The 23,724-nt window shown below is 43.9% G+C and overlaps 1 protein-coding gene across 1 annotated transcript in view; it reads right to left on the bottom strand.

The window, feature by feature from the left end:
* The window catches only part of AASS (aminoadipate-semialdehyde synthase), a 113,410-nt gene that overhangs the window by 6,347 nt on the left and 83,339 nt on the right, over nt 1-23,724 (bottom strand). Inside the window, exons 18-23 of the mRNA XM_068276395.1 lie at nt 23,236-23,376; nt 21,109-21,276; nt 17,102-17,197; nt 4,784-4,899; nt 2,268-2,356; nt 712-888 (exon numbers count right to left, since the gene is read on the bottom strand). Of these exons, the coding sequence (XP_068132496.1) occupies nt 712-888; nt 2,268-2,356; nt 4,784-4,899; nt 17,102-17,197; nt 21,109-21,276; nt 23,236-23,376 (787 nt within the window). The remainder of the gene's footprint in view (nt 1-711; nt 889-2,267; nt 2,357-4,783; nt 4,900-17,101; nt 17,198-21,108; nt 21,277-23,235; nt 23,377-23,724) is intronic.

The raw sequence follows: 23,724 nt of genomic DNA, 5'->3' as shown, positions 1-23,724 counted from the left end.
TTGTTCTTGTTCAGACCTAAGCATCTTTTGATTTATCTTTCACATAACCACAATGAAACCTGTGACAACCCTGAACATAAGCGTCTAGGGGTCCCAATGCAGAAAATGTTCCATTAACCCCCCTGGCGGTATGAAAAATTCCGCCAGGGGGCAGCGCAGCAGTTTTATTTTTTTTTTTAAATCATGTAGCGAGCCCAGGGCTCGCTACATGATAGCCGCTGCTCAGCGGCATCCCCCGCCCGCTTCGATCGCCTTCGGCGATCTCCGATCAGGAAATCCCGTTCAAAGAATGGGATTTCCTGGAGGGCTTCCCCCGCCGCCATGGCGACGGTGCGGGATGACGTCACCGACGTCATTGGGAGTCCCGATCCACCCCTCGGCGCTGCCTGGCACTGATTGGCCAGGCAGCGCACGGGGTCTGGGGCCGCGCGCCGCAACAGATAGCGGCGATCGGGCACGGGCCGGCGGCGATCAGAGTGCTGGCGCAGCTAGCAAAGTGCTAGCTGCGTCCAGCAAAAAAAAAAAAATTATGAAAATCGGCCCAGCAGGGCCTGAGCGGCACCCTCCGGCGGCTTACCCCATGTCCAGCACGGGGTTACCGCTAAGGAGGTTAAACCCTTCCACTCAGAAGCAGCTCAGTCCCCCACTTTTAGTCTTATGATCCATTAACCTTTCATTTGTCAGTATTGCAGTACAAATCAAACTACTTACCATCCAAAACCATTTTAGCAGCAATAGCAGTAGGGTAGCCCACAGTTTTTGCCATAGCAGAGTAGCCATTCACATCTCCATATACAACCAAGCTTATATTCTTGCATTCTAAATGTCCAGAAGGATGTCTAATGCCAATATCATTTCTCATCACGATCATGTCTCGTTCTCCAGGACCTAAAATGGTGGAAAATAAGAAGTACTTTAGATGAAAAACAACATGTTTGTGTACTGAGGAGAAAACAGGGAAATTCATGATGTTACCATAAACCTTCCCTTGGATTCTAGTCCATTTGGAGACAAGCCTGTACTTAAAACAAATAAAAAAGCCTTCTGCTAAACCTGAGAGGAGCCAGATTTTCTAGCTCTGGGTGTGTTCATGGGGGTGTTGTTACTGACATTTTCTCCCCTTTCTAAAAATGACCCCACTTGTGGGCCACTTTTTATGAATACCCCATTGTTGGCTAGTTTTTTCAATCAAAGCTGAACAGAAAACAACTGTATAAGGTAATTCATTGTATGTGTAGTACTAATGGTACATAGCAAAGTCAGTTAAGATTTTTGCACACTTGCATGGCTAACGCAAGTGCTTTCATACAAATCAGTCATCCAGGAACCACTGCTATCCATACAGCGAAGTTAAAATCTGGGGTCTTAGTTATCATGAATTCTTACATGTTTGTACTACGCATGTTACAGGTTGAAGATGAGCCAGCAAAGTGGGCATAGATCTGACATTGCTAGCTCTTATTCAGCAATTACTCAGGCATGTTTTGACTTATGGACCCATCACATCCTGTGCCAGTTACTGGTTAGCAATAACTGGCAATTCCATAATGTTCCAGATAAACTGATTAAAAAATATTATAAGTAATCCCGTTCCCTCCTCCCACCCCAGTTACCAAGCAAACAGAAGTTTAAAAAATAAAATCCATAAATAGTTGCTTTAGCTTTTTTTTTTTTTTTTATATGTATGTCATGAGGTTATATTGCTGTTATTTTAGTACATACAGGCTTACAATTGATGGGACACACACAAAAAAATACACCTTTATTTCCAAATAATATATTAGTGCCATCCATTGTACTAGGAAAATATTTTAACTGTTGTGATAGCCGGGGCTAATGGGCAAATACAATGGGTGGGTTTTATTTATAGTAGCATTGTTTACTTGAAAACTATAGGGGATGGAATTGGAGAAATAGTGTATTTTTTTCTTTTTTTGTATTTTCCTATAAAATGCATACAAAATAAAGTAATTACTGAAAACAAGTATCGCCCACAAAAAGCTTAATTTGTGGCAAAAAAACAAACAAACAAGATATAGATCATTTACGTGTGATGAGTAGTGATAAAGTGATTGGTGAATGAATAGGAGGAGTGCTGACAGGAGAAAATGGCTTCCGTCCTTGAGGTGAAAAAACCTGTAGGCTGAACTGGGGAAGAACTTACACCGGATGGTGACAAAAATGCAAAACAAATAAATAAATAAAATGTATGCATAAAAAGCAACAGCAATTAGTGCTTTTTGTTAAAAAAATATAAAATGACCTACCAAAAGAAAGTATAATTTCCAGATGCTTAGCAAGTGCGGCAACAATGGAGTCTGCTACAGGCACTGATTCTTCACTTAGTAGGTCAAACCTAATGAGACAATACAGCACATAAAAGAGGATGATGTAATGTTTTGCATTATAGAAAACGAGAGAGTGTGTGTGTCTATAGCTTTCCATACTCAAAGAGTTTCCCTTCTACCTACACCCCGTCTACCTACCAAACAGATATATGTAGAAGACTTCTGCACCAACGATCATCATATTTCACATACTCCTAATGGTGGTCATCATGGCCTTTCCTCAGAGGTCTATGGATTGGTATCAGTTGTGCATAACTTCCTGCCACCACCCCATCATAATTGTCCGTTAGCTCCCTTCCCCATTATGAAGGACCTCTGCTCTGGAGTAATTAGTCCACCATTCCCCAAGGGAATGCTGCATTTATATCTTTGAACACCCCCCACCTGCCAAAGTAGTCAGTAGAGATGGTCAATGAGATGTTCATTTTTCTGACTGCCATGCAAACGTAAAGGACAACTGTTGTGAGAAAAATATGAGGGCTGCCATATTTATTTCCTGTTAACAATACCAGTTGCCTGGCAGCCCTGCTGGTCTTTTTGGCTGCAGTCATGTCTGGATACCACCAGAAACAAGCATGCAGCTAATCTAGTCAGATCTGACAATAATGTCAGAAACATCTGATCTGCTGCATGCTTGTTCAGGGTCTATGGCTTCAAGTATTAGATACAGATGATCAGCAGGACAGCCAGCAACTAGTATTGCTTAAAAGGAAATAAATATGACAGCCTCCATATCCCTCTCATTTGTGCACTGTATACAGCTTGCAACTCTATCAGTCCAAATCCACAGGAAGTGCATCTGACTAGTCCAGTTCAAAGTAGAGTTCAATTTTAATTAAATTTATACACAAGTTAGAAAGAAATGATCTCACTAATCATCCCTAGTAGTTATTGGGTTTCTATCCATTTTCTGTACTGGTGTTGTCAGTGCCATGCAGAATTCCCGCACACCCCACTGTCGTCAGCAGTACCTACCGTGCATTAACAATAACATTTCTATAGTGCTTTTCTCCCATAAGACTCAAAGCGCTTAGGCGCTCTCAGATTCAGTAATTGGTAGTAGGATTTAGTATTAACACAGAGGATAGTTAGAATGACACGGACACCAAACTAACACACGGTAGGCACTGTAAAGATCATATAGATACAGTTATAGTATTCTGGCAAGGAAAAATATATCTGCAGAATGTAATAAACAGTTAACCTTTATCTTAAATTAAATAACTGTCCTTTACAGCTAGAACGTCTTTACGTTCTCTGCATCCGGAGGTCAAGTTCCTCTGAGAACTACTAAGTCGGTTTCAGGTGTAAAGGAAAAACAATAATTAACAAGGCACAATATGGCCCCGTCTTTCACAAACCGATAGTACTTTATTCTGTCTGTAAACTGTCACTGAGATATGGTACATCTAGGAGACTATGGCCCATATGCAATTAACTTTTTCTCCTGAGTTTTCTCCTAGGTGAGATTTTTAAATGTGCCAATAAAATGCATTTTAAACCACCAGAAAGTATGAAAAGACTAAATAATTTTGATAGTACTTTTTCATTTACTTTTCGGTACTTGTTTAGTTAAAAAGTGCTGGAAAATTATTTTAAAATAGAAAATGAAAAATTATCTCCTAGGAGAAAACTCAGGTGAAAAAGTGAATTGCATATGGCAATTTTGCATACACGGGTGGGTTAGTGTAAGCAGGTCTAAAAAGTTTGCATTATTGTTCTGTATGCATGTTCTAGGACTAGGTCAACAATCCAAAAAGTAATGAAGCTCCCAAGACTGTAAATGGCAGCTTCAGTATTTCTGTCCTCATACTTGCAATTTAACCACTTCAGGATTCTGCGTACGCTTAAGTACGCCCCTGAATCCTGAAGTGGATTCCATGGAAACGGCCGCTCGTATGAGTGACCGTTCCATGTCAGTTCACGGAGGGTGTCTCCGTGAACACCCTGCGAGCCGCCGATCTTCCCCGGTGTTTACATATATACGGCGCTGCGGCGCAGTAGCGCCGTAGAGGAGATCAGCGATCCCCGGCCTCTGATTGGCCGGGGATCGCCGGCATCTGATAGGCTGAAGCCTATCCCATCAGGCGCAGGACGGAAATCCGTCCTGCGCCGCTCACAGGGGGAGGGAGGGAAGGGGAAGGAGGCCAGGAAGCGCTGCGGAGGGGGGCTTTGATGAGTTCCCCCCCCCCGCAAGCAGCCGGCGGCGATCAGACCCCCCCAGCAGGACATCCCCCTAGTGGGGAAAAAAAGGGGGGGGGAAATCTGATCGGCCTGGCTGCTATCTGATCGGTGCTGCGGGCTGGAGAGCCCACGCAGCACCGATCAGCAAAAAACCACGTGGCACAGAAGTGGTTAAACAAACAGGTTGGAATTAGAGATGGAATAAAGAGAATTAAAGATGGAATAAAAATGGATGACAAAGTAGAACTTACCACTCTATAGCCTCCATTTTGCTTTCATCCCTTCCTATCTTGTTGTACACCAATTCCCTGATGTGGTCTATGCTGGTGGAGGTTGGAACTTTCAGCAGATGACAGATGAGCTCTTTCTGTATATTGCAATTTGGTAAACATTTGTTCAGCAATGACATGCAGGTTACGTACATACTAAATACTGAATAAAAGCTACACTACATACTGGTTAAAAAAAAGAAAAAGGCAGGATTATTCGCCATGGCAACTAATAAAGTTCTAGCTTTCTTTCTTTATCTGCATAAAAGACTCAAACACAGACCAGCTAAAATAAACCAGCTCAGGATGTGGGATATGGCAATAAACACACAGGACTTACATTATTAGCAGTTTACATTTAATCAGCATTGCTAAAAAGTGTTTTGGATCATTCTTTAAAACACTGAAAACAACTAAAACAATAGATGTTAAAACTTTTTAATCTTCCACAAACACAACAGTGTCTAATCTTCATCATGGATAGTGTACAATTGTAACCAGTTGGCTGACCTGAGAGCTACAAAATCATGCTATAGATGTCACCATCTTTCACGTTACCATTTCTGAAGTGAAGTATTTACTGACTTGGAGGCAAACTCTGGCTGCTTCTGGTATGTAAGCTTGGACTCAGAAATGAGTTATATACAGTTAAAGGATATGTACCAACAATTCACAATTGTTTGTTATTTAAAATGTATTCACAATAGTGAGAACGTTTGAGAATCTTTGTAAAATGTCTATATTGCTGAATATAGGCCCCATCCTCACAAGTTGCCCTTAGGCAGCAAAAAGGCTAGGACCGCCCCTGCACATATGTGAGAGGCGGCTCACTGGCTGCCCATAGTGCCTCTGCTTCTCTGACTCCCTCTGCAGAGTGTGAGCGAAAGCGTTAATGCCAGCAGAAGACACACCGACTTGGACGTTCCAGCGACAGCAGACAAACATGATAAAAGTCCATGAATCACGTGATGTAAATAAACATGGCCTAATGCTTTAACCACTTACCGACCGCCCACTGCACAGGGGCGGCCGAAAAGTGGATCCCGCAAGGACCGCCGCATGCACAGAGGCGGCGGTCCTTGTACGGGCTTGGGTGGCGCGATCGCGTCATTCGTGACGCGATCGGCCGCCGGCGACTGGCTCCGCCCCCTCGCGCTGTAACCTGCCGGCCGTTCGGAAGCGCCAGCGGGTTACTAGCACCCGGATCGTCGCATACAAAGTGTATAATACACTTTGTAGTTCTCTACCCTAAACACCCACTAATTACCCATCAATTACCCATCAATCACCCCCTATCACCACCTGTCACTGTTACCCATCAGATCAGACCCTAATCTGCCCCTTGCGGGCACTGAATCACCCGCCTACACGCTCAGATTGCCCTCAGCCCCCCCCCCCCCCCTTATCAATTCGCCAGTGCAATATTTACATCTGTTCTTCCCTGTAATAACCCACTGATCACCTGTCAATCACCCATCAATCACCCCCTGTCACTGCCACCCATCAATCACCCCCTGTCACTGCCACCCATCAATCAGCCCCTAACCTGCCCCTTGCGGGCAATCTGATCACCCACCCACACCAATAGATCGCCCGCAGATCCGACGTCAGATCACCTCCCAAGTGCATTGTTTACATCTGTTCTCTACCCTAAACACCCACTAATTACCCATCAATCACCCCCAGTCACTGCTACCCATCAGATTAGACCCCTATCTGCCCCTAGGGCACTCAATCACCCACCCACACCCTCAGAACGCCCTCAGACCCCAGCCCTGATCACCTCGCCAGTGCACTGCTTGCATCTATTCCCCCCTCTAATCACACCTTGAGACACCCATCAATCACCTCCTGTCACCCCCTAGCACACCTACCCATCAGATCAGGCCCTAATTTGCCCCGTGTGGGCTCCTGATCACTCAGATCCCCCCCAGACCCCCTTCCGATCACCTCCCCATTGCATTGATTGCATCTATTTTCCCTTCTAACCACCCCCTGAGACACCCATCAATCACCTCCTGTCACCCCCCTAGCACTCCTATCCATCAGATCAGGATAACAAAAAATAAAATCTTCTATGAACTCGCCATACACCTAACGGAATACCTTGGGGTGTCTTCTTTCTAAAATGGGGTCACTTGTGGGGTTCCTATACTGCCCTGGCATTTTAGGGGCCCAAAACCGTGAGTAGTCTGGAAACCAAATGGACAATTGTGTGTAAAAAAAAAAAAATCAAACAATTGTCATTTACAGAGATATTTCTCCCACCCAGCATGGGTATGTGTAAAAATACACCCCAAAACGCATTATACTACTCCATATTTTATACAAAAAACACTAGCCGGCGCTGGAGCACTATCTCCTAACAAGCTGCGTGACAAGTAGAGGGATCCCTTAACCCCCAAATTGCTTAATATATCCACTTAAATAATACTGACACGCGCTATGTCTATCTATTTTATTGATATCTTCAGCACTAATTTTCATTAAAACATAGAGAACACATACACTCATTCCAGTGTCAAAACACAATCATAAACATTCATCCCTAGAGAGGCCTCTCTTATATGATAAAAAAGAGAAAAAAGAAAAAAATGTTTCCTATGATTCCTCATAAAACACAGTCTTATAAAAAATTCCTTAAAATTAGGTATTAATTCATCAATAAATTGAATAGTCCGTTTTCCTAAGCAGATATATGATGGTAACCTCTAGTACATGCAGTAGATTATCCCAACTGCTCCTCCAATACACTTTACTAGTCCGTGCCAACCGGTTTATCACCTGCACCCAAATATAGTAATCTTGCACTCACGGTTTCCTCCTCAGATACTCCACCGTTTAGTCAGGTCCACTCAGGATCTCAATAGGATAGCCGTCTCATTGCCGCGACGGCTATCCTATTGAGATCCTGAGTGGACCTGACTAAACGGTGGAGTATCTGAGGAGGAAACCGTGAGTGCAAGATTACTATATTTGGGTGCAGGTGATAAACCGGTTGGCACGGACTAGTAAAGTGTATTGGAGGAGCAGTTGGGATAATCTACTGCATGTACTAGAGGTTACCATCATATATCTGCTGAGGAAAACGGACTATTCAATTTATTGATGAATTAATACCTAATTTTAAGGAATTTTTTATAAGACTGTGTTTTATGAGGAATCATAGGAAACATTTTTTTCTTTTTTCTCTTTTTTATCATATAAGAGAGGCCTCTCTAGGGATGAATGTTTATGATTGTGTTTTGACACTGGAATGAGTGTATGTGTTCTCTATGTTTTAATGAAAATTAGTGCTGAAGATATCAATAAAATAGATAGACATAGCGCGTGTCAATATTATTTAAGTGGATACATTATACTACTTCTCCTGAGTACGGCGGAACCACATGTGTGGCACTTTTTTACACCCTAAGTACGCTAAGGGGCCCAAAGTCCAATGAGTACCTTTAGGATTTCACAGGTCATTTTGCGGCATTTGGTTTCAAGACTACTCCTCACGGTTTAGGGCCCCTAAAATGCCAGGGCAGTATAGGAACCCCACAAATGACCCCATTCTAGAAAGAAGACACCCAAAGGTATTCCGTTAGGAGTATAGTGAGTTCATAGAAGATTTTATTTTTTGTCACAAGTTAGCGGAAAATGACAAAAAAAAAATTAAAATCAATTTCCGCTAACTTGTGACAAAAAAATAAAAACTTCTATGAACTCACCATACTCCTAACGGAATACCTTGGGGTGTCTTCTTTCTAAAATGGGGTCATTTGTGGGGTTCCTATACTGCCCTGGAATTGTAGGGGCCCTAAACCGTGAGGAGTAGTCTTGAAACAAAAATGACCTGTGAAATCCTAAAGGTACTCATTGGACTTTGGGCCCCTTAGCGCAGTTAGGGAGCAAAAAAGTGCCACACATGTGGTATCACCGCACTCAGGAGAATTAGTGTAATGTGTTTTGGGGTGTATTTTTACACATACCCATGCTGAGTGGGAGAAATATCTCTGTAAATGGACAATTGTGTGTAAAAAAAAAATCAAACAATTGTCATTTACAGAGATATTTCTCCCACCCAGCATGGGTATGTGTAAAAATACACCCCAAAACACATTACACTACTTCTCCTGAGTACGGCAATACCACATGTGTGGCACTTTTTTTGCAGCCTAACTGCGTTAAGGGGCTCAAAGTCCAATGAGCACCTTTAGGCTTTACAGGGGTGCTTACAATTTAGCACCCCGCAAAATGTCAGGACAGTAAACACACCACACAAATGACCCCATTTTGGAAAGTAGACACTTCAAGGTATTCAGAGAGGGGCATGGTGAGTCTGTGGCAGATTTCATTTTTTTTTGTCGCAAGTTAGAAGAAATGGAAACTTTTTTTTTTTTTTTTACAATGTGTCATTTTCCGCTTACTTGTGACAAAAAATAATATCTTCTATGAACTCACTATGCCTCTCAGTGAATACTTTGGGATGTCTTCTTTCCAAAATGGGGTCATTTGGGGGGTATTTATACTATCCTGGAATTCTAGCCCCTCGTGAAACATGTCAGGTGGTCAGAAAAGTCAGAGATGCTGGAAAATGGGAAAATTCACTTTTTGCACCATAGTTTGTAAACGCTATAACTTTTACCCAAACCAATAAATATACGCTGAATGGGTTTTTTTATATCAAAAACATGTTTGTCCACATTTTTCGTGCTGCATGTACACAGAAATTTTACTTTATTTGAAAAATGTCAGCACAGAAAGTTAAAAAAAAATCATTTTTTTGCCAAAATTCATGTCTTTTTTGATGAATATAATAAAAAGTAAAAATCGCAGCAGCAATCAAATAGCACCAAAAGAAAGCTTTATTAATGACAAGAAAAGGAGCCAAAATTCATTTAGGTGGTAGGTTGTATGAGCGAGCAATAAACCGTGAAAAAAAAGTGCTTCATTTTTTATTATAATTATGTATAAATGATTTAGTCAGTGTTTGCTCATTGTAAAATCTTTCCTCTCCCTGATTTGCATTTTGACATTTATTACATGGTGACATTTTTACAGTGGGCAGGTTATGTAGCTGCTCCTAGCTGTTTTGGCTGTTAGAGACAGCTGTAAGCAGCTATTCCCTGTCTGTGAACATTGTTACATTGTGGCAGTTTGCCCAGAGTACCGCGGTACTCAAAGCTTCTTGTGGGAGGGGTTTCAGCACAAAATCAGTCACACAGCGCCCCCTGATGGTCTGTTTGTGAAAATCATTATATTTCTCAAGTAAAAGGGGGTATCAGCTACTGATTGGGATAAAGTTCAATTCTAGGTTGGAGTTTCTCTTTAAGGGGGGTAAAGCCTACGGTCCTTAAGTGGTTAAGACAGCCACTTCTTCAGAGGCAGAGCATTAAAGAGGAGCTGTCACCCATACTATCCCAGAAAACTCTGGGTAGAACTTACCGGTAGCGGTATTTCTACGAATCCTCCAGGATGGCTGCATAACATGAGAGATAGCCTAGCTCCTCCCCCAAAGGAAACACCCCTGATACAAACTTTTGCATAAGAAGCCCCTGCCTACCCACACACCTCAGTTATTGCAGAGTATCACCTTCCGAACAGCCGCTACCTTAATTCCCCTGAATCCGGCCACAATAGACCATCATCGGGTGGGAACTAAGGTAGCCATCCTGGAGGATTCGTAGAAATACCGCTACCGGTAAGTTCTACCCAGAGTTCTCTCCTCATCCTCCAGGATGGCTGCATAACATGAGAGACCAGCGAGAAATAAATTACCTTAGGGAGGGATGATGTTCTGAAGAACTTTTCTACCAAATGACAAATCCTGGCTGGATAGTAGGTCCACTCTGTAATGCTTGACAAATGTGTGTTGGTCCTTCCATATTGCCGCTTTACAAATTTGCTCTAGTGATGCACCAGACCTTTCAGCCCACGAGGTCGAAAGTGATCTAACCGAATGAGCCTTGATGCCCTTAGGCACACTCTGTCCTTCCTGCACATAGGCTGAAGCTATTACCTCTCTGAGCCATCTGGCAATCGTGTCCTTCGACACCGCCAAACCCTTCTTTGTGTTTGAAAAGGAAACAAATAAATGATTTGATCTCCTAAAAGATCTTGTCCTGTCAAGATATTGTATTACCGCTCTCCTGACGTCTAAACTGTGCCATTCTGCTTCTCTATCATTCTTTGGTGGATCACAAAAGGAAGGTATAATAATCTCTTGAGACCTATGATAGCGTGAACTAACTTTAGGTAAGTATGCTGGATCTGTCCTGAATATGATCCTATCTGGAAATATCTGCATATACGGATCCTTTATTGATAAATTTTGAATGTCACCAACCCTCCTAGCTGATGTGACAGAGACTATAAAAGTAGTTTTTAACGTCAGAGCCTTTAGAGAAGCCTTATTCAGGGGTTCATAAGGATCTCTTGCTAAAGCCCTTAAGACCAAATTTAGGTCCCATGGGGGAACAAATTTTGTCGGTATCGGTCTAGCCCTAGATACCGCCTTTAAGAAATCAATGATAGCCGAATCTCTGGCAATCTTAATATTCAAAAATAAGGAAAGGGCCGAAACCTGAACCCTTAATGTACTAGGTGATAGACCTAAATCCACTCCATCCTGTAAGAATTCCAAAATCGTAGCAATATCGTTCCCTACTAAATTTTTTCTCATTTTCCAGGAACAATAAACTTTCCAAAATTTACAGTAAATCTTTCTCGTAGTAATCTTTCTACATGAAATCATCGTGGATATCACTCTGTTCGAAAAACCCCTTTTCTTTAACGCCCTCCATTCAAGAGCCAGGCTGCCAGGGAAAACTTCTCTGGACTCTGATGGAATCTCCCCTGTTGTATTAACAAATCCTTCCTGTGAGGTAGAAACCAAGGACCCTGTGCTGCCAGGATACACAAATCTGGGAACCATATCCTTCGTGGCCAAAAGGGCGCTACGAATATAACTCTGGCCTTCTCTTTCTTTATCTTCCAGATTGAACGAGAAATCAGTGAAAACGGGGGGAAGGCATAAAGGAGAGTCCTGGGCCATGGCAATGCTAGAGCATCCAGCCTTTCCATGGGACACGCTGGATCTAGGGAAAAGAAAAACTCTGTCTTTGCATTGTTGGGGGACGCAAAGAGGTCCACACTCGGGCTCCCCCACATTTGTACTATCTGGTGGAACACCTCCGAGTTTAATGCCCATTCTGTTTCCAGCAACTTGGGTCGGCTTAATTGGTCTGCCAAAAAATTTAGAGAGCCCTTTATATGAACTGAAGTTAGAGATTTTAGATTGTGCTCTGCCCAAGCTGCAATCTCCAAGGCCAAGTCTCTGAGCCTCTTTACCCTGGTTCCCCCTTGTTTCCGAATGTAAGAGACTGTCACAATGTTGTCCGAGAGAATTACAACGTGTGTCTCTTTTATGTCGGGGGCTAATTGGGCCAAGGCCAGCTTTACCGCCATGAGCTCCCTGAAATTCGATGATTCCCTGCACATGCCCTGACTCCAGACTCCCTGAGCGTGCCATAGATCTGAGTGCGCTCCCCATCCCCACAGACTGGCATCTGTGAATATTCGGATGGTAGAAGGAGGATGCCACATCCTGCCCTGATTGAGATTGCTCTGGTCCTCCCACCACAATAGGGAGTCCTTGACTACTTGCGATAAGGTGAACCTCTTGTCGAGATGCACTCTTCCCTGCTTCCAATGTTGCAGGAACCATTCCTGTAATGTTCTCGTATGTGCTTGTGCCCATACCACTCCCGGTATGGTCGAGGTCATAAGGCCCAACAAGGAAGTTGCGTCTCTTAACGATACCCTGCTTTTTATTCTGAAAGAATATGCCCTCTGTCTTATTTTTTCCTGTTTCTCTGCTGGCAGAAAAGTCATTTCCTGAACCGAATCTACCCTGAACCCCAGATACCGCACTGTCTGACTGGGATTCAGCATTGATTTTTCTATGTTTAATAGCCAACCCAGGTCTGACAATACCTGACATGTCAGGTGCAAATCGGCCAATAACTTTTCTTTTGAATCTGCCAGAATCAACAGGTCGTCCAAGTATGGAATGATTCGGATCTGCAGACGGTGTAACTGTGCCATCACCTCTGCTATGATCTTTGTAAAAATTCTCGGTGCAGTTGCTATACCAAACGGGAGTGCCCGATATTGTAAATGGTATATTTTGTCTCCCAGAGCTACTGCAAATCTTAAATAACTTTGGTAAGCTGGATTGATGGGCACGTGAAGGTAAGCATCTCTTAACCACCCTGGCGTTCTATTAAGATCGCCAGGGCAGCTGCATGAGGGTTTTTTTTAAATTAAAAAAAAACTATTTCATGCAGCCAACTGAAAGTTGGCTGCATGAAAGCCCACTAGATGGCGCTCCGGAGGCGTTCTTCTGATCGCCTCCGGCGGCCAAAAGTAACACGGAAGGCCGCAATGAGCGGCCTTCCGTGTTTTGTTTACTACGTCGCCATGGCGACGAGCGGAGTGACGTCATGGACGTCAGCCGACGTCCTGACGTCTGCCGCCTCCGATCCAGCCCTTAGCGCTGGCCGGAACTATTTGTTCCGGCTGCGCAGGGCTCAGGCGGCTGGGGGGACCCTCTTTCGCCGCTGCTCGCGGCGGATCGCCGCAGAGCGGCGGCGATCGGGCAGCACACGCGGCTGGCAAAGTGCCGGCTGCGTGTGCTGCTCTTTATTTGATCAAAATCGGCCCAGCAGGGCCTGAGCGGCACCCTCTGGCGGTAATGGACGAGCTGAGCTCGTCCATACCGCTAAGGTGGTTAAGTCGAGAGTTACCATAAACGCGTCCTTGGGGATCAAGGCCTGAATGGTAAATATACTCTCCATTCTGAACTTCTCCACCTGAATGAACGGGTTTAGATTCTTTAAATTTAAAATCATGCGATATTTCCCCGAGGGTTTTTTGATTAGAAATACCCTGGAGTAGTAACCCTGGTACAACTGCTCTTCTGGCACGCTGCAAATCACATCCTGCTTCAATAAGGTGAGAACTGATTCTTTCAGAGCTCTGGCTCTTTCCGGCTCTCTTGGGGTCCCTGTAAGAACAAAGTTTTTTGGAGGGGGGGAGGCGAATAATATTTTGTAACCTGTCTTTAGAAGATCTAATATGAACAGGTTCTGGGTAATGAGACCCCACTGATTGACGAAGTGGAGTAACCTTCCCCCCACCTGTATCTCGTCATTTTTCCTGTCTTGCCCCAGAGGGAGGGGGCTTATTGAACATGAAAGAGGATTTACCTTTTTCACCTGTATAGACCCATCTTTTCTTCTGGGGTTGTGGTCTCTGATTTTTGTTAAAGAAAGGCTTTTTCCCACGAAAGGACCTTCGTGGAAGTGGCTTGCCCCTCTTATTAGGGAATTTTTTACCTTTCCCTGATGACCTCTCCAAAATACTGTCCAGATCCTTGCCGAATAAAAGGTCACCCTCAAATCTCATGGCACACAGCTTTTGTTTTGAGCTTACATCTCCTTCCCAAGTGTTTAGCCATACTGCTCTTCTGGCTGTATTTATGAGGGCAGCAACTCTGGCAGTAGATCTTAAGAATTCCGTTGCCGCATCCGCTAGGAACGCGACGGATCGGGCTAAGACTGGGAAGGACTCCAGGATCTCCGCCTGTGGCGTACCTGCTACTAAATGGTCTCTTAGACCCGACAACCATTTAATTAAATTTCTTGCAATGCAAATGGAAGCCATTGCTGGTTTAAATGCAAATGCCATGGCCTCCCAGGCCCTTTTGAGCATAGTCTCCGCCTTACGGTCCATGGGGTCTCTCAGTGCACCCGAATCCTCAAAGGATAGATCCGTATCCTTAGAATACTGTGAGAGTGCCGCGTCCAACTTTGGACACTTTGCCCATAAGGCTATATCTTCCTCCTTAAAAGGAAATCTGCGTTTAAACGACTTTGGTATGTATAACCTCTTTTTTATGGATCAATCCACTGGTCTGTAACTATCTTCTTAATTGCTGGGTGAATGGGGAAAGTCTTACCTTCACTACCCTGTAATCCCATATAAATATCGTCCTGTGCAGAGGAGATCGTGACCTGGTCAGGAATTTGCTCCGCATCATAGACTGCTCTCAAAAGCTCTGACGTTTCCTCTGCACTAAATAGGTACTTTGCTGATTTCATATCCTTTGCAATGGAATCTGATCCTGAATCTGCTCTAGATTCAATCTCCTCAACCGAGTCTTCCGCTGAAGTAGAAACAACATAACCCTGAACCTCCTGGGCCGCAGCCCCTGCCCCTCTCTGCGATCGAGACTCCTGACTCGAAGCGGGTACAGGAAACTCTACATGGGCCGACACAGGGGGCAGTTGCGGTGGCACTGGGTTTGTCATCATTACTGAGCGCAAGGCCTGAAAAGTTGAAGTAAATTCTTTCTGCATTGACTCCATGAAACTTAGCATCACAATCGATGGATCAGGCTTATCCTTTGCAATACAATTTTGGCATACTGATTTCGACCAGGAGGCTGAAAGTTTTGCATCACACTTAGAGCATCTCCTGGATTTTTCTCTATGCTTTGTAGCTGGCTGTACCGGCAATGCCTAGAGAAACAAAACATTTCTTTTAGTCTCCAGCCTGCCCCTTTGCTACAGCATCCCATTATTTTTTCCCCTTGTGTTTCCAGCCACTAGAAACCACTAGGAAGCCATGGCTGGACACATAGACGCATGTCAGTAGGTAACACCTGGAGTAATAATCCCACACAGCCCCTTCAGGCTAACATTACACCAGTGTCACTGTCTACCGACAGCGATACCACCGCCGACAAACAGCCTACCTTCTCTGCTGTGTCACTGGAGGTTTTGCGGCCTTCCACGGAGGAGCCTTCTGCCTGCTCCATGCTCCCCCGGACAGTCCTGTGGCTGGACTCAAATGGCGCTGAAACGCCGCCGCCTTCCCACTTAAAAAGCGGAAGTCACATGGCCCGATGACCTGACCCGGAAGTAGCTTGTTTTGTACTTCCGGGTGTCGTCCTGACACGCAGGACACTCCTCTGCCACCACCTCCCTAAACGAGCGGCAGACCACCGCTCCCACGGATCCCGACCCGCCCCTCCAATCCCAAAAGGAGGAGCAGGCGCAAGCGACCGACAGTACGCCTCCGCTTGTCGCCAGCGCAAGCAACGCTAGCTCACATGCAGGCATCCAGGGAGAGAGGAGTCCACGAACGTTCGTATCCGGATGTTTCCAAGGAGGGAAACACAGCAAAACTGAGGTGTGTGGGTAGGCAGGGGCTTCTTATGCAAAAGTTTGTATCAGGGGTGTTTCCTTTGGGGGAGGAGCTAGGCTATCTCTCATGTTATGCAGCCATCCTGGAGGATAAGGAGAGAAAAAACACATATATAAGTAGATAAATACTTGCTCTACTTACATATGCATTGCACTGTCCACGTTTTGATTTTAGTGATTTTTCTACAGTAAAAAAAAAAAAAGAGAAAATCCTTCTTAGCATTTTCCATTTTAACTGTGGCTATTTTGTAGCTAATCCTGATGTAATTTCCTGTCCCACTCTCCTCTGCCTGATTTGCCCGCCCTTCACTATAGAAAGTGCATTGTCTCAGCATGGGAAATATTGACCAGAGAGGAACAGAGGTGTGGGAGGGGAACAGGAGGGAAAGAGGCTTCAGCCAAACAGGCTGCATTAGTTAAGTCTGAGGGGAAGTAGAGAAGCACAAAAGGACAACCCAGCATGAGTTGCAACTTCCTTTTTGTGTACCAAATTTTGTGTGTATCAAATAAGAGTCAGGTAAACTGGGGAATGATCATTTATCAACAAGAAAGGTAATAGTGATTTTAACTTTTCGATTGCCTGGTTAGCATCCTTATTACTTGTTTACCAGATAAAAATAAAAAAAAAATTTATTTTATGCCTGACAGTTACACTTTAACAATTCAGAGGTTGTGATAGACAGAAGTTAAAAACATAGCGTGTAGTAATGTACATCAGATAGTAACATATAATCATTGTATCCCTAATGTCTGGTCAGCCAATTACGAACAAGTACAGTTTGCCAGTGTAATCACTGGAGTGACAGGTCAAATACCCAATGTGGGTAAGTGATCTAGGACCATCTGCCAAAATGCAGCAACTGTAAACCATGGTTGATGCCCGTGATGATGTGGCTCACTGCCTCGCCAGTAGATCCAGCCCCTGCCTAGCACCCTCACTAAAAAATTTCCTGGAACCAACACCGAATAGTACACACAACAATATGGATCTCAGTTCACCCACTCATAAACAGACATGCAAAGAAAAATAAGAGTGTTTACTTACCCAGCTTATTACTGGAGCATCCACAGCAAGCAGTGGACAAGGATCTGCATTTATCAGTCCCAACTGCACAAAGCCACTCATTGCTTTACAAAATCCCTATAGAAATATATTCATTAATACAAGCCAATTAGATCTTTAAATGGCATTATGATGTTGTTTAGTGCTTAACATAAAAAAGTAAAAATAACTTTGCAAGTGATAATGCATGTTATTTTGACAGTATCTGTCCCACCCTAAAAACTGTAAATGCCTATGGTGCTGTGGGAAAATTAATTCACAGGTTCAGGATCATTGTGTTTTTTTTCCGTTTAATCATTCCTGAAAATCACTTTAAAAAAAGAATTGGAAGGGTAAATGCTTCTAAGTGTATAGATCAAGTATTTAAAGTGAGAGGGACATGGAGGCTGACATACTTATTTCCTTTGAAACAATACCAGTTACCTGGCATCCTGCTGATCTTTCATGCATCAGTAGTGTCTGAATCACCCACATGAAACAAGCATGCAGCGAATCCAGTCAGACTTCGGTCAGAGCATCTGATCCGTATGCTTGTTCAGGGTGTATGGCTAAAAATATTAAGAGACAGAGGCTCAGCAGGACAGTCAGGCAATCTGTATTGTTTAAACAACATTGAATTTAGCGACAAGCTGCTTGTCAGTAGCTGGAAACAGGAAGGGTTGGCCTTTGCAGGATAGGCCCTCCATTACACCCACTCCTGCCTTAGAAATGCCCCTTCCCCGCCTCTCAGTGCTCGTTCCCGAGGCTCTGTCTCAGCTCAGCTCTGATGCAGGTGCCGTGACCCGGAAGTACTTCCAGGGTCGCTGCTATTTTGGAATGAAAAACTGAAATGTTTACTGCGACCCGGAGGATGAGTGGAGCATCGTAGGATGGCAAAACCTGGCTCATTTTACTCAGGGAACAGAGCTGGTGTCACGTTTGTTTGTTTTTGTACTATTGAATTCTGCCTTGTGTTCTCTTTACATTGACCTAATGCTGATTGCTACCAGGGCCGGTCCGCCCATGAGGCGGAGTGAGGCAGGTTCCTCAGGTGGCAGAAGTGGGTGGACGAATTCCAGGCAGAAAGAGGAAGTGAGTGTTCCACTTTACTGCTGCCCGCCTGACTGAACTGGACATCGTGACACGGCCGGACTGCACTGATGGGACCTCCCTAAGCTGTGCACCACCAGCCTACCACCCTAGATGCTGGCCTCTGAGTCTTCAGGCTTCCCAGCAAGCTGCCTTCGTGCCGGTCGACGCCTGGGAAGGGACCGAGGCAGAATCCGGAAGTGACTGCCGCCCGCCCTAAATATCACTGAGCGCCGCCGCTGCTGTCAGTAATGATGACCTGCTGCCCCAGGTGCCCCCTGCCCGCCAGTGCCAGTTGGATGCCCGCCCCCCGCCAGGAATCAATAATGGATCACGGTGCTGGTGACACTGATGGGAACGTGCTGGACAAGCTGCTCACCCCAACCCTGGAGGAGGAGGAACTGCCAGTCCCCGGGCTGATCCTGCTAGAGGTACCCAGCTCACCACTGGCGAGTCATCAGAGAGAAGTAGCAATGGCTACCCGAGCTCCGACCGGGAGGACGACTACTCTATAGGTAGGTGCTGTGATCATGCTGTGCCCAAGCTCTGCCCCATTGTCACCCAAGTCTGACACCTGTTCTATCAGTGTGTTAACATCCTTGGGACTGCTGACAGGTGCCCATGTAATGCTTCCCTGTACTGATATGTCTGCACTTCCAGTGTACACACTGGGATGCCAATAGGTGCCCCTGTGCCCACACTGCTTCCCTGTACTGACACTGTATGCCTGTACTTCCAATGTATCCTCAGGGATGCTGATAGGTGCCCATGCTGTGCCCACACTGCTTCCCTGTACTAATGACTGTACTTACAGTGTATCCTCACAGCTGCTGATTGGTTGCTTCCCTATAGGGATGCGTGGTATTGCTAGTAGGGACTTTTGATGCCCTTGTTGCTTCTCTGCAATTGTGTGTGTATTGCCATTATGCTTTGGTTCTCAGGGCTGCTGATGGGTTTCTTAGCTGTGCCCACATTGGTTTCCTGAAAATACTCTGCCCTTACGGTTTCCCTATACTGACATCTGTGTTGTTAATGTACCCTCACCCTAAGATTGGTGGTGGATGTTGGTGTTGTGCCCTCGTTGTTTTTTGATACAAACACCTGTACTGCCAAGGGTACCTTTATCCTCAAGGCTGCTTATTGGTGACCGTGCTGACACCTGCTCTGCCAGTGTACCCATACACTCAAGGCAGCTGATAGGTGCCCATATTAATTTCTTATACGAACACTTGTATTGTCAGTGTACCTTCACAGCTGCTTATAGGTGCCCATTCTGTGTCCCGATAGCTTCCTTGTGTAAATGCCTGTATTGACATGATGTGCCCACATTTGTTCCCGGTTTCATGATATGCCCTCATTGCTTCTCTATGCTGACACTTGGACTGCCAGTGTACTTTCACCTTCAGCGTGCTGTGTCCACATTGCTTCCCTATATGGACACCGATTTTTTCTCTTCATAGGTCGTTAGAGATGGTCAATGATATTGCATGCAATTGAAGTGCGCCTTAGGCCAATCATATTAAATATTAAATGAAGCAGAGTAAATTGTTGGGTGCTGTGCGATCATTACAAATCGGGAGGGGAGGGGGGGGGGGGGCTTCCTCACAAGTTTGCCTCAGTATGAGGCAGCAAAAAGTCTAGGACCGGCCCTGATTGCTACATTTAAGCTCTAGAGGTAAAATAAATACAGAAGACCACATTTCATGTGGAAAAAGGTGCACAGTGAACACATATTAATTATAAATTTCTATTACAGTTACAAAAATATGTCAGACAGCGTAATAAGGTTTTGTACTGTGATAACGTTTTTGAAATTTACACTGTGGCATTTAAAAAACTTACAAAGCAATGAAAGATCTCCTTGAATAATAAGCCGATGCATTATGGCAGCAACATATAAACTGAATTGCCGTAGACATGAACTGATCTAAGTGTTGATAGTAATATTCAGACATCACAACAAGATTTTAGATGAAGCATATCATAGCTGAACAAATGATTTTGTAAGTATTATTAAAAAGCATCTTTCCTTTTTAGTTGCAGCTGCTATAAGTTTATAATCCTCGCATAAAATAACAGTAGTACAAGACTCAAACTCTGACAGTACACTGATGGGTGTAAGGGCTTTCTATAATCCACATATTTCCATTGGCGTCATTGGTTTTGTGCTTATTTAGAACAGTGTTTCTCAACATTTTATTGACATGTACCCCTTTTAAAACCTGTACTCACCAAGTACCCCCGAGTATAGTAAACATTATCACAAGTGCCCCTTGAAAATTAATATTTAGCTGTAGTACATGATAAGAGTGCACTTCATTTCAGCACCGCTCAGTTTGGCGGAGGGAGATGTAATTCGGGGTCTGGCAGCCGCCGGAGCGCCGAATTACTGCTACGCGGGGCGCGCATCATAGCACTGCTGCTATTACGGCGCCCAGCTTCAGCGCTCAGCTCTCAGAGCCACGCGCCGAGATGAACCGATCCGCATGATAATTGGTTCTAAACCATTTCCAAGCATTTACTATTGCTTGTAATTAGCTAAAACACTAATTTGGTAGTGTTTAGATAAGATTTATAATATTCTAAAACTCTAAATTTGTTATTCATGATTAAGTATGTCAAGCTCGAGTACCCCCTGGAACCAACAGAAGTACCCCTGGGGTACGCGTACCACATGTTGAGAACCTAGGATTTAGAAGACCGCAAGCAAAATGTCCCATCTCTAGGGTTACTACAATGACCCTGGAGTATGCCATATTTTACTGTGTACATCCCCATTTGCCACTTCCTAATAGAAAGACACTAGCACAGTATGAAATCAACTCTATGGTAGAAATTGGCTTCTTGCAGTAATACAACTTCTTGTGCTCTTCTTAATTAAAAGTGGAATTACTAAAAAGAGTTGAATATCAACAATATACCTTGTATCTTAGGGTCCCCCTCATCAGTGTATGGGCAGATTGGATGCCATAGGGTTCAGCATATTTTGTACTGTCCCTGTTAGGGATACCTTCTAAGTTCAGTCCAGGGAAGCAGTCCATGACAGTGACAGAGTCGAGCAGCGAGCCCCCCGCTGCAATATTAACAATCTAAAAAGGTAAAAAAGAAAAACATAAAAAAAAATAAAACTAAAAACAATACTCATAAATAAGAAAAGATAAAAAGTACAAACAGTGTTTGACACTTGTCAAATTTACATGCGTTTTCCTGCCTGTGAATGGGTGAATGTGTTAGAACTTCCAGTCAATGTAAGTCAATGGGCTTGTTTAGATCAAATGCGTTTTTTCACATGCGGGACAAACCTATAGCCAGCAGTATAATTTTGCACACTGTGAGTAAAGCAGATGAACACGCAGAGTCTACAAAATCAAGTGCAAATAAAAAAATACTTGTCTTATTTTGCTTGATTTGCCACCAAATGTTCATGTTTCATTTTTGGATTGAAGCTGTGAAAGCTTATAAAAAAAGGCAAAAACCTACTTTTTGGAAAACAAAACATCTTTAAAAAAAATAAATAAATAATAATAAATAAAAATCAACCCCAAGTAGAAAAACTACGCAGCAATGTCTATTTGCTTAACTTTTTTTATTTTTTTTTTTGTGGGGGGAGGGGGTGGATTTCCAGTGACCTTGCAGTATTAACCACTTGAGGACCATAGTGTTAAACCCCCCTACAGACCAGGCAATTTTTCACTAATTAGGCCACTGCAGCTTTAGGCTCGCTGAGGGCCGCACATGTCAGTACACAAGTGATCCCCCCCCTTTTCTACCCACCAGCGATCACGCTGGGAGACTAAAGGTGGGGCGGAGCTCTGCCTACCAAGCGGAGAGGCGTGCAATCTCCTGCAAAACAGGCCCGCAGAACCTTATGCCGATCGGTGTTAGGCCTCTTGCACACTGCAAGCGATTCAGATTCCGCTTTTTAATCGGTTTTTACATCCGATTCCAATTTGCAGTTTGCTCCCTGCACACTGCAAATCGGAATCTGAATCGGATGTAAAAACTGATTAAAAAGCGGAATCGGAAATGCATGCAGTGTGCAAGAGGCCTAAGGCGGTCCTGGGGCTGCCGCTGCATCCACGCCCATCGGCGTGACGCGGTCGGCAAGTAGTTAAAGAGGAACCATAACAACATATAGTAGAATGCAGTAAAATATTCAGTTAACCCACTTTTATGTTAAATATACTGATTTGAGCATCAGAAACTTTTCAGAATATATACATTATTATTATTGATTTAGAAATGCCAACATATTCTGTGGCACTGTACAAAGCAAAAAACAAACAGAGGGTACAAAATAATACAGACAATGGTATACACCAATATACAAAATACAGAGTTGGTGTGTGTGTGTGTGTGTGTGTGTGTGTGTGTGTGTGTGTGTGTGTGTGTGTGTGTGTGTGTGTGTGTGTCCACTGAGGCTTATTATGCTAAATTCTGCCTTCCCCTCCAAGCATTCTGGAAGAATAGATATGTTCTATACTGGCTTTAAAACTCTCAGTAAATGAACGTTCCGCAGAGGTCACCTGCCAGTACTAAAGATGTTGCCACCTGTGCCAATTTCAGAAAGTAAATCAGGGAGAGTAAAAGTTGTGCAATGGGCAAATGCTGACTAAAAAGCAATTTTATTCATGTTATTTTGACTACAGTTCCTCTTTAATTACATGTCAACTACGAGAGTTTTTTTTCCTACTAGCTAAGAAACTGAGGCCCAATTTCTACTTAACTCAAATCACGTTCCAACCCAGGACACAAAAGCACACAAAATTTGCATTAGAAGGAAACAGACCATTGGAAATCATTGGGCTGTTTCCACCTAATGTGGGAAGTCAGCTCCAGAAAAAAAATTCGGACAAGTGCTTTCCTCCATGGAAGAACACAGCGCCACCCCATGGCATTTCTATGCTCACATTGTCCAGCGCTGCATTGGACCTAAAACGCTAGATAGTTAGATCTGCTTCAAAAGATGTAGAGGCGATTGCCTCTGAATGTTCTAAAAAAATGTTTTCTTTTATCTGGCATTGGCTTTCATTCTTATTTTCACTAACCTCTCCATTCTTCAAATATGTTGCAGGCTGAATTGTGTTAAAGAGGACCGCCAGAGGACTCCAGCTGAACTTGTACCTCAATGGATTGTCAGAAAATTCAGGAGCTGGAAGACCCCCACAGAAAGATGCATAGGACTCCACCTGCACAAAAAAAACATGCTTCTAAATACAGGTATACAATAATCCCATCAAGGGAATTTCTGCATATGAAATAGTTACACAGTTTAAACAAACAACAGTTTATAGCAAACTTTCTTCAATCAATCAATTAAAATGCAAAAAGTTATCCTGAACAAAAGTACAACCCTGTACAAGGCCTAGGCAATAAAGGTTTACATTGGGAAGATGACTAGAGGTGGCCCAAACCTCCGATTTTAGGTTCGCGAACTTCCGCAAAAGGTTCGGTTCGCGCAAACTTTTGCGAACCGCAATAGACTTCAACGGGGATGCGAACTTCCACAAAACTAGAAACATTTATGCTGGCCACAA

Source organism: Hyperolius riggenbachi, chromosome 3 (assembly GCF_040937935.1).
Source record: "Hyperolius riggenbachi isolate aHypRig1 chromosome 3, aHypRig1.pri, whole genome shotgun sequence".
NCBI classification, from domain to species: Eukaryota; Metazoa; Chordata; class Amphibia; order Anura; family Hyperoliidae; genus Hyperolius; species Hyperolius riggenbachi.
Note: the sequence above shows the minus strand (reverse complement) of the source record. Positions and strands in the feature narration are given on the sequence as shown.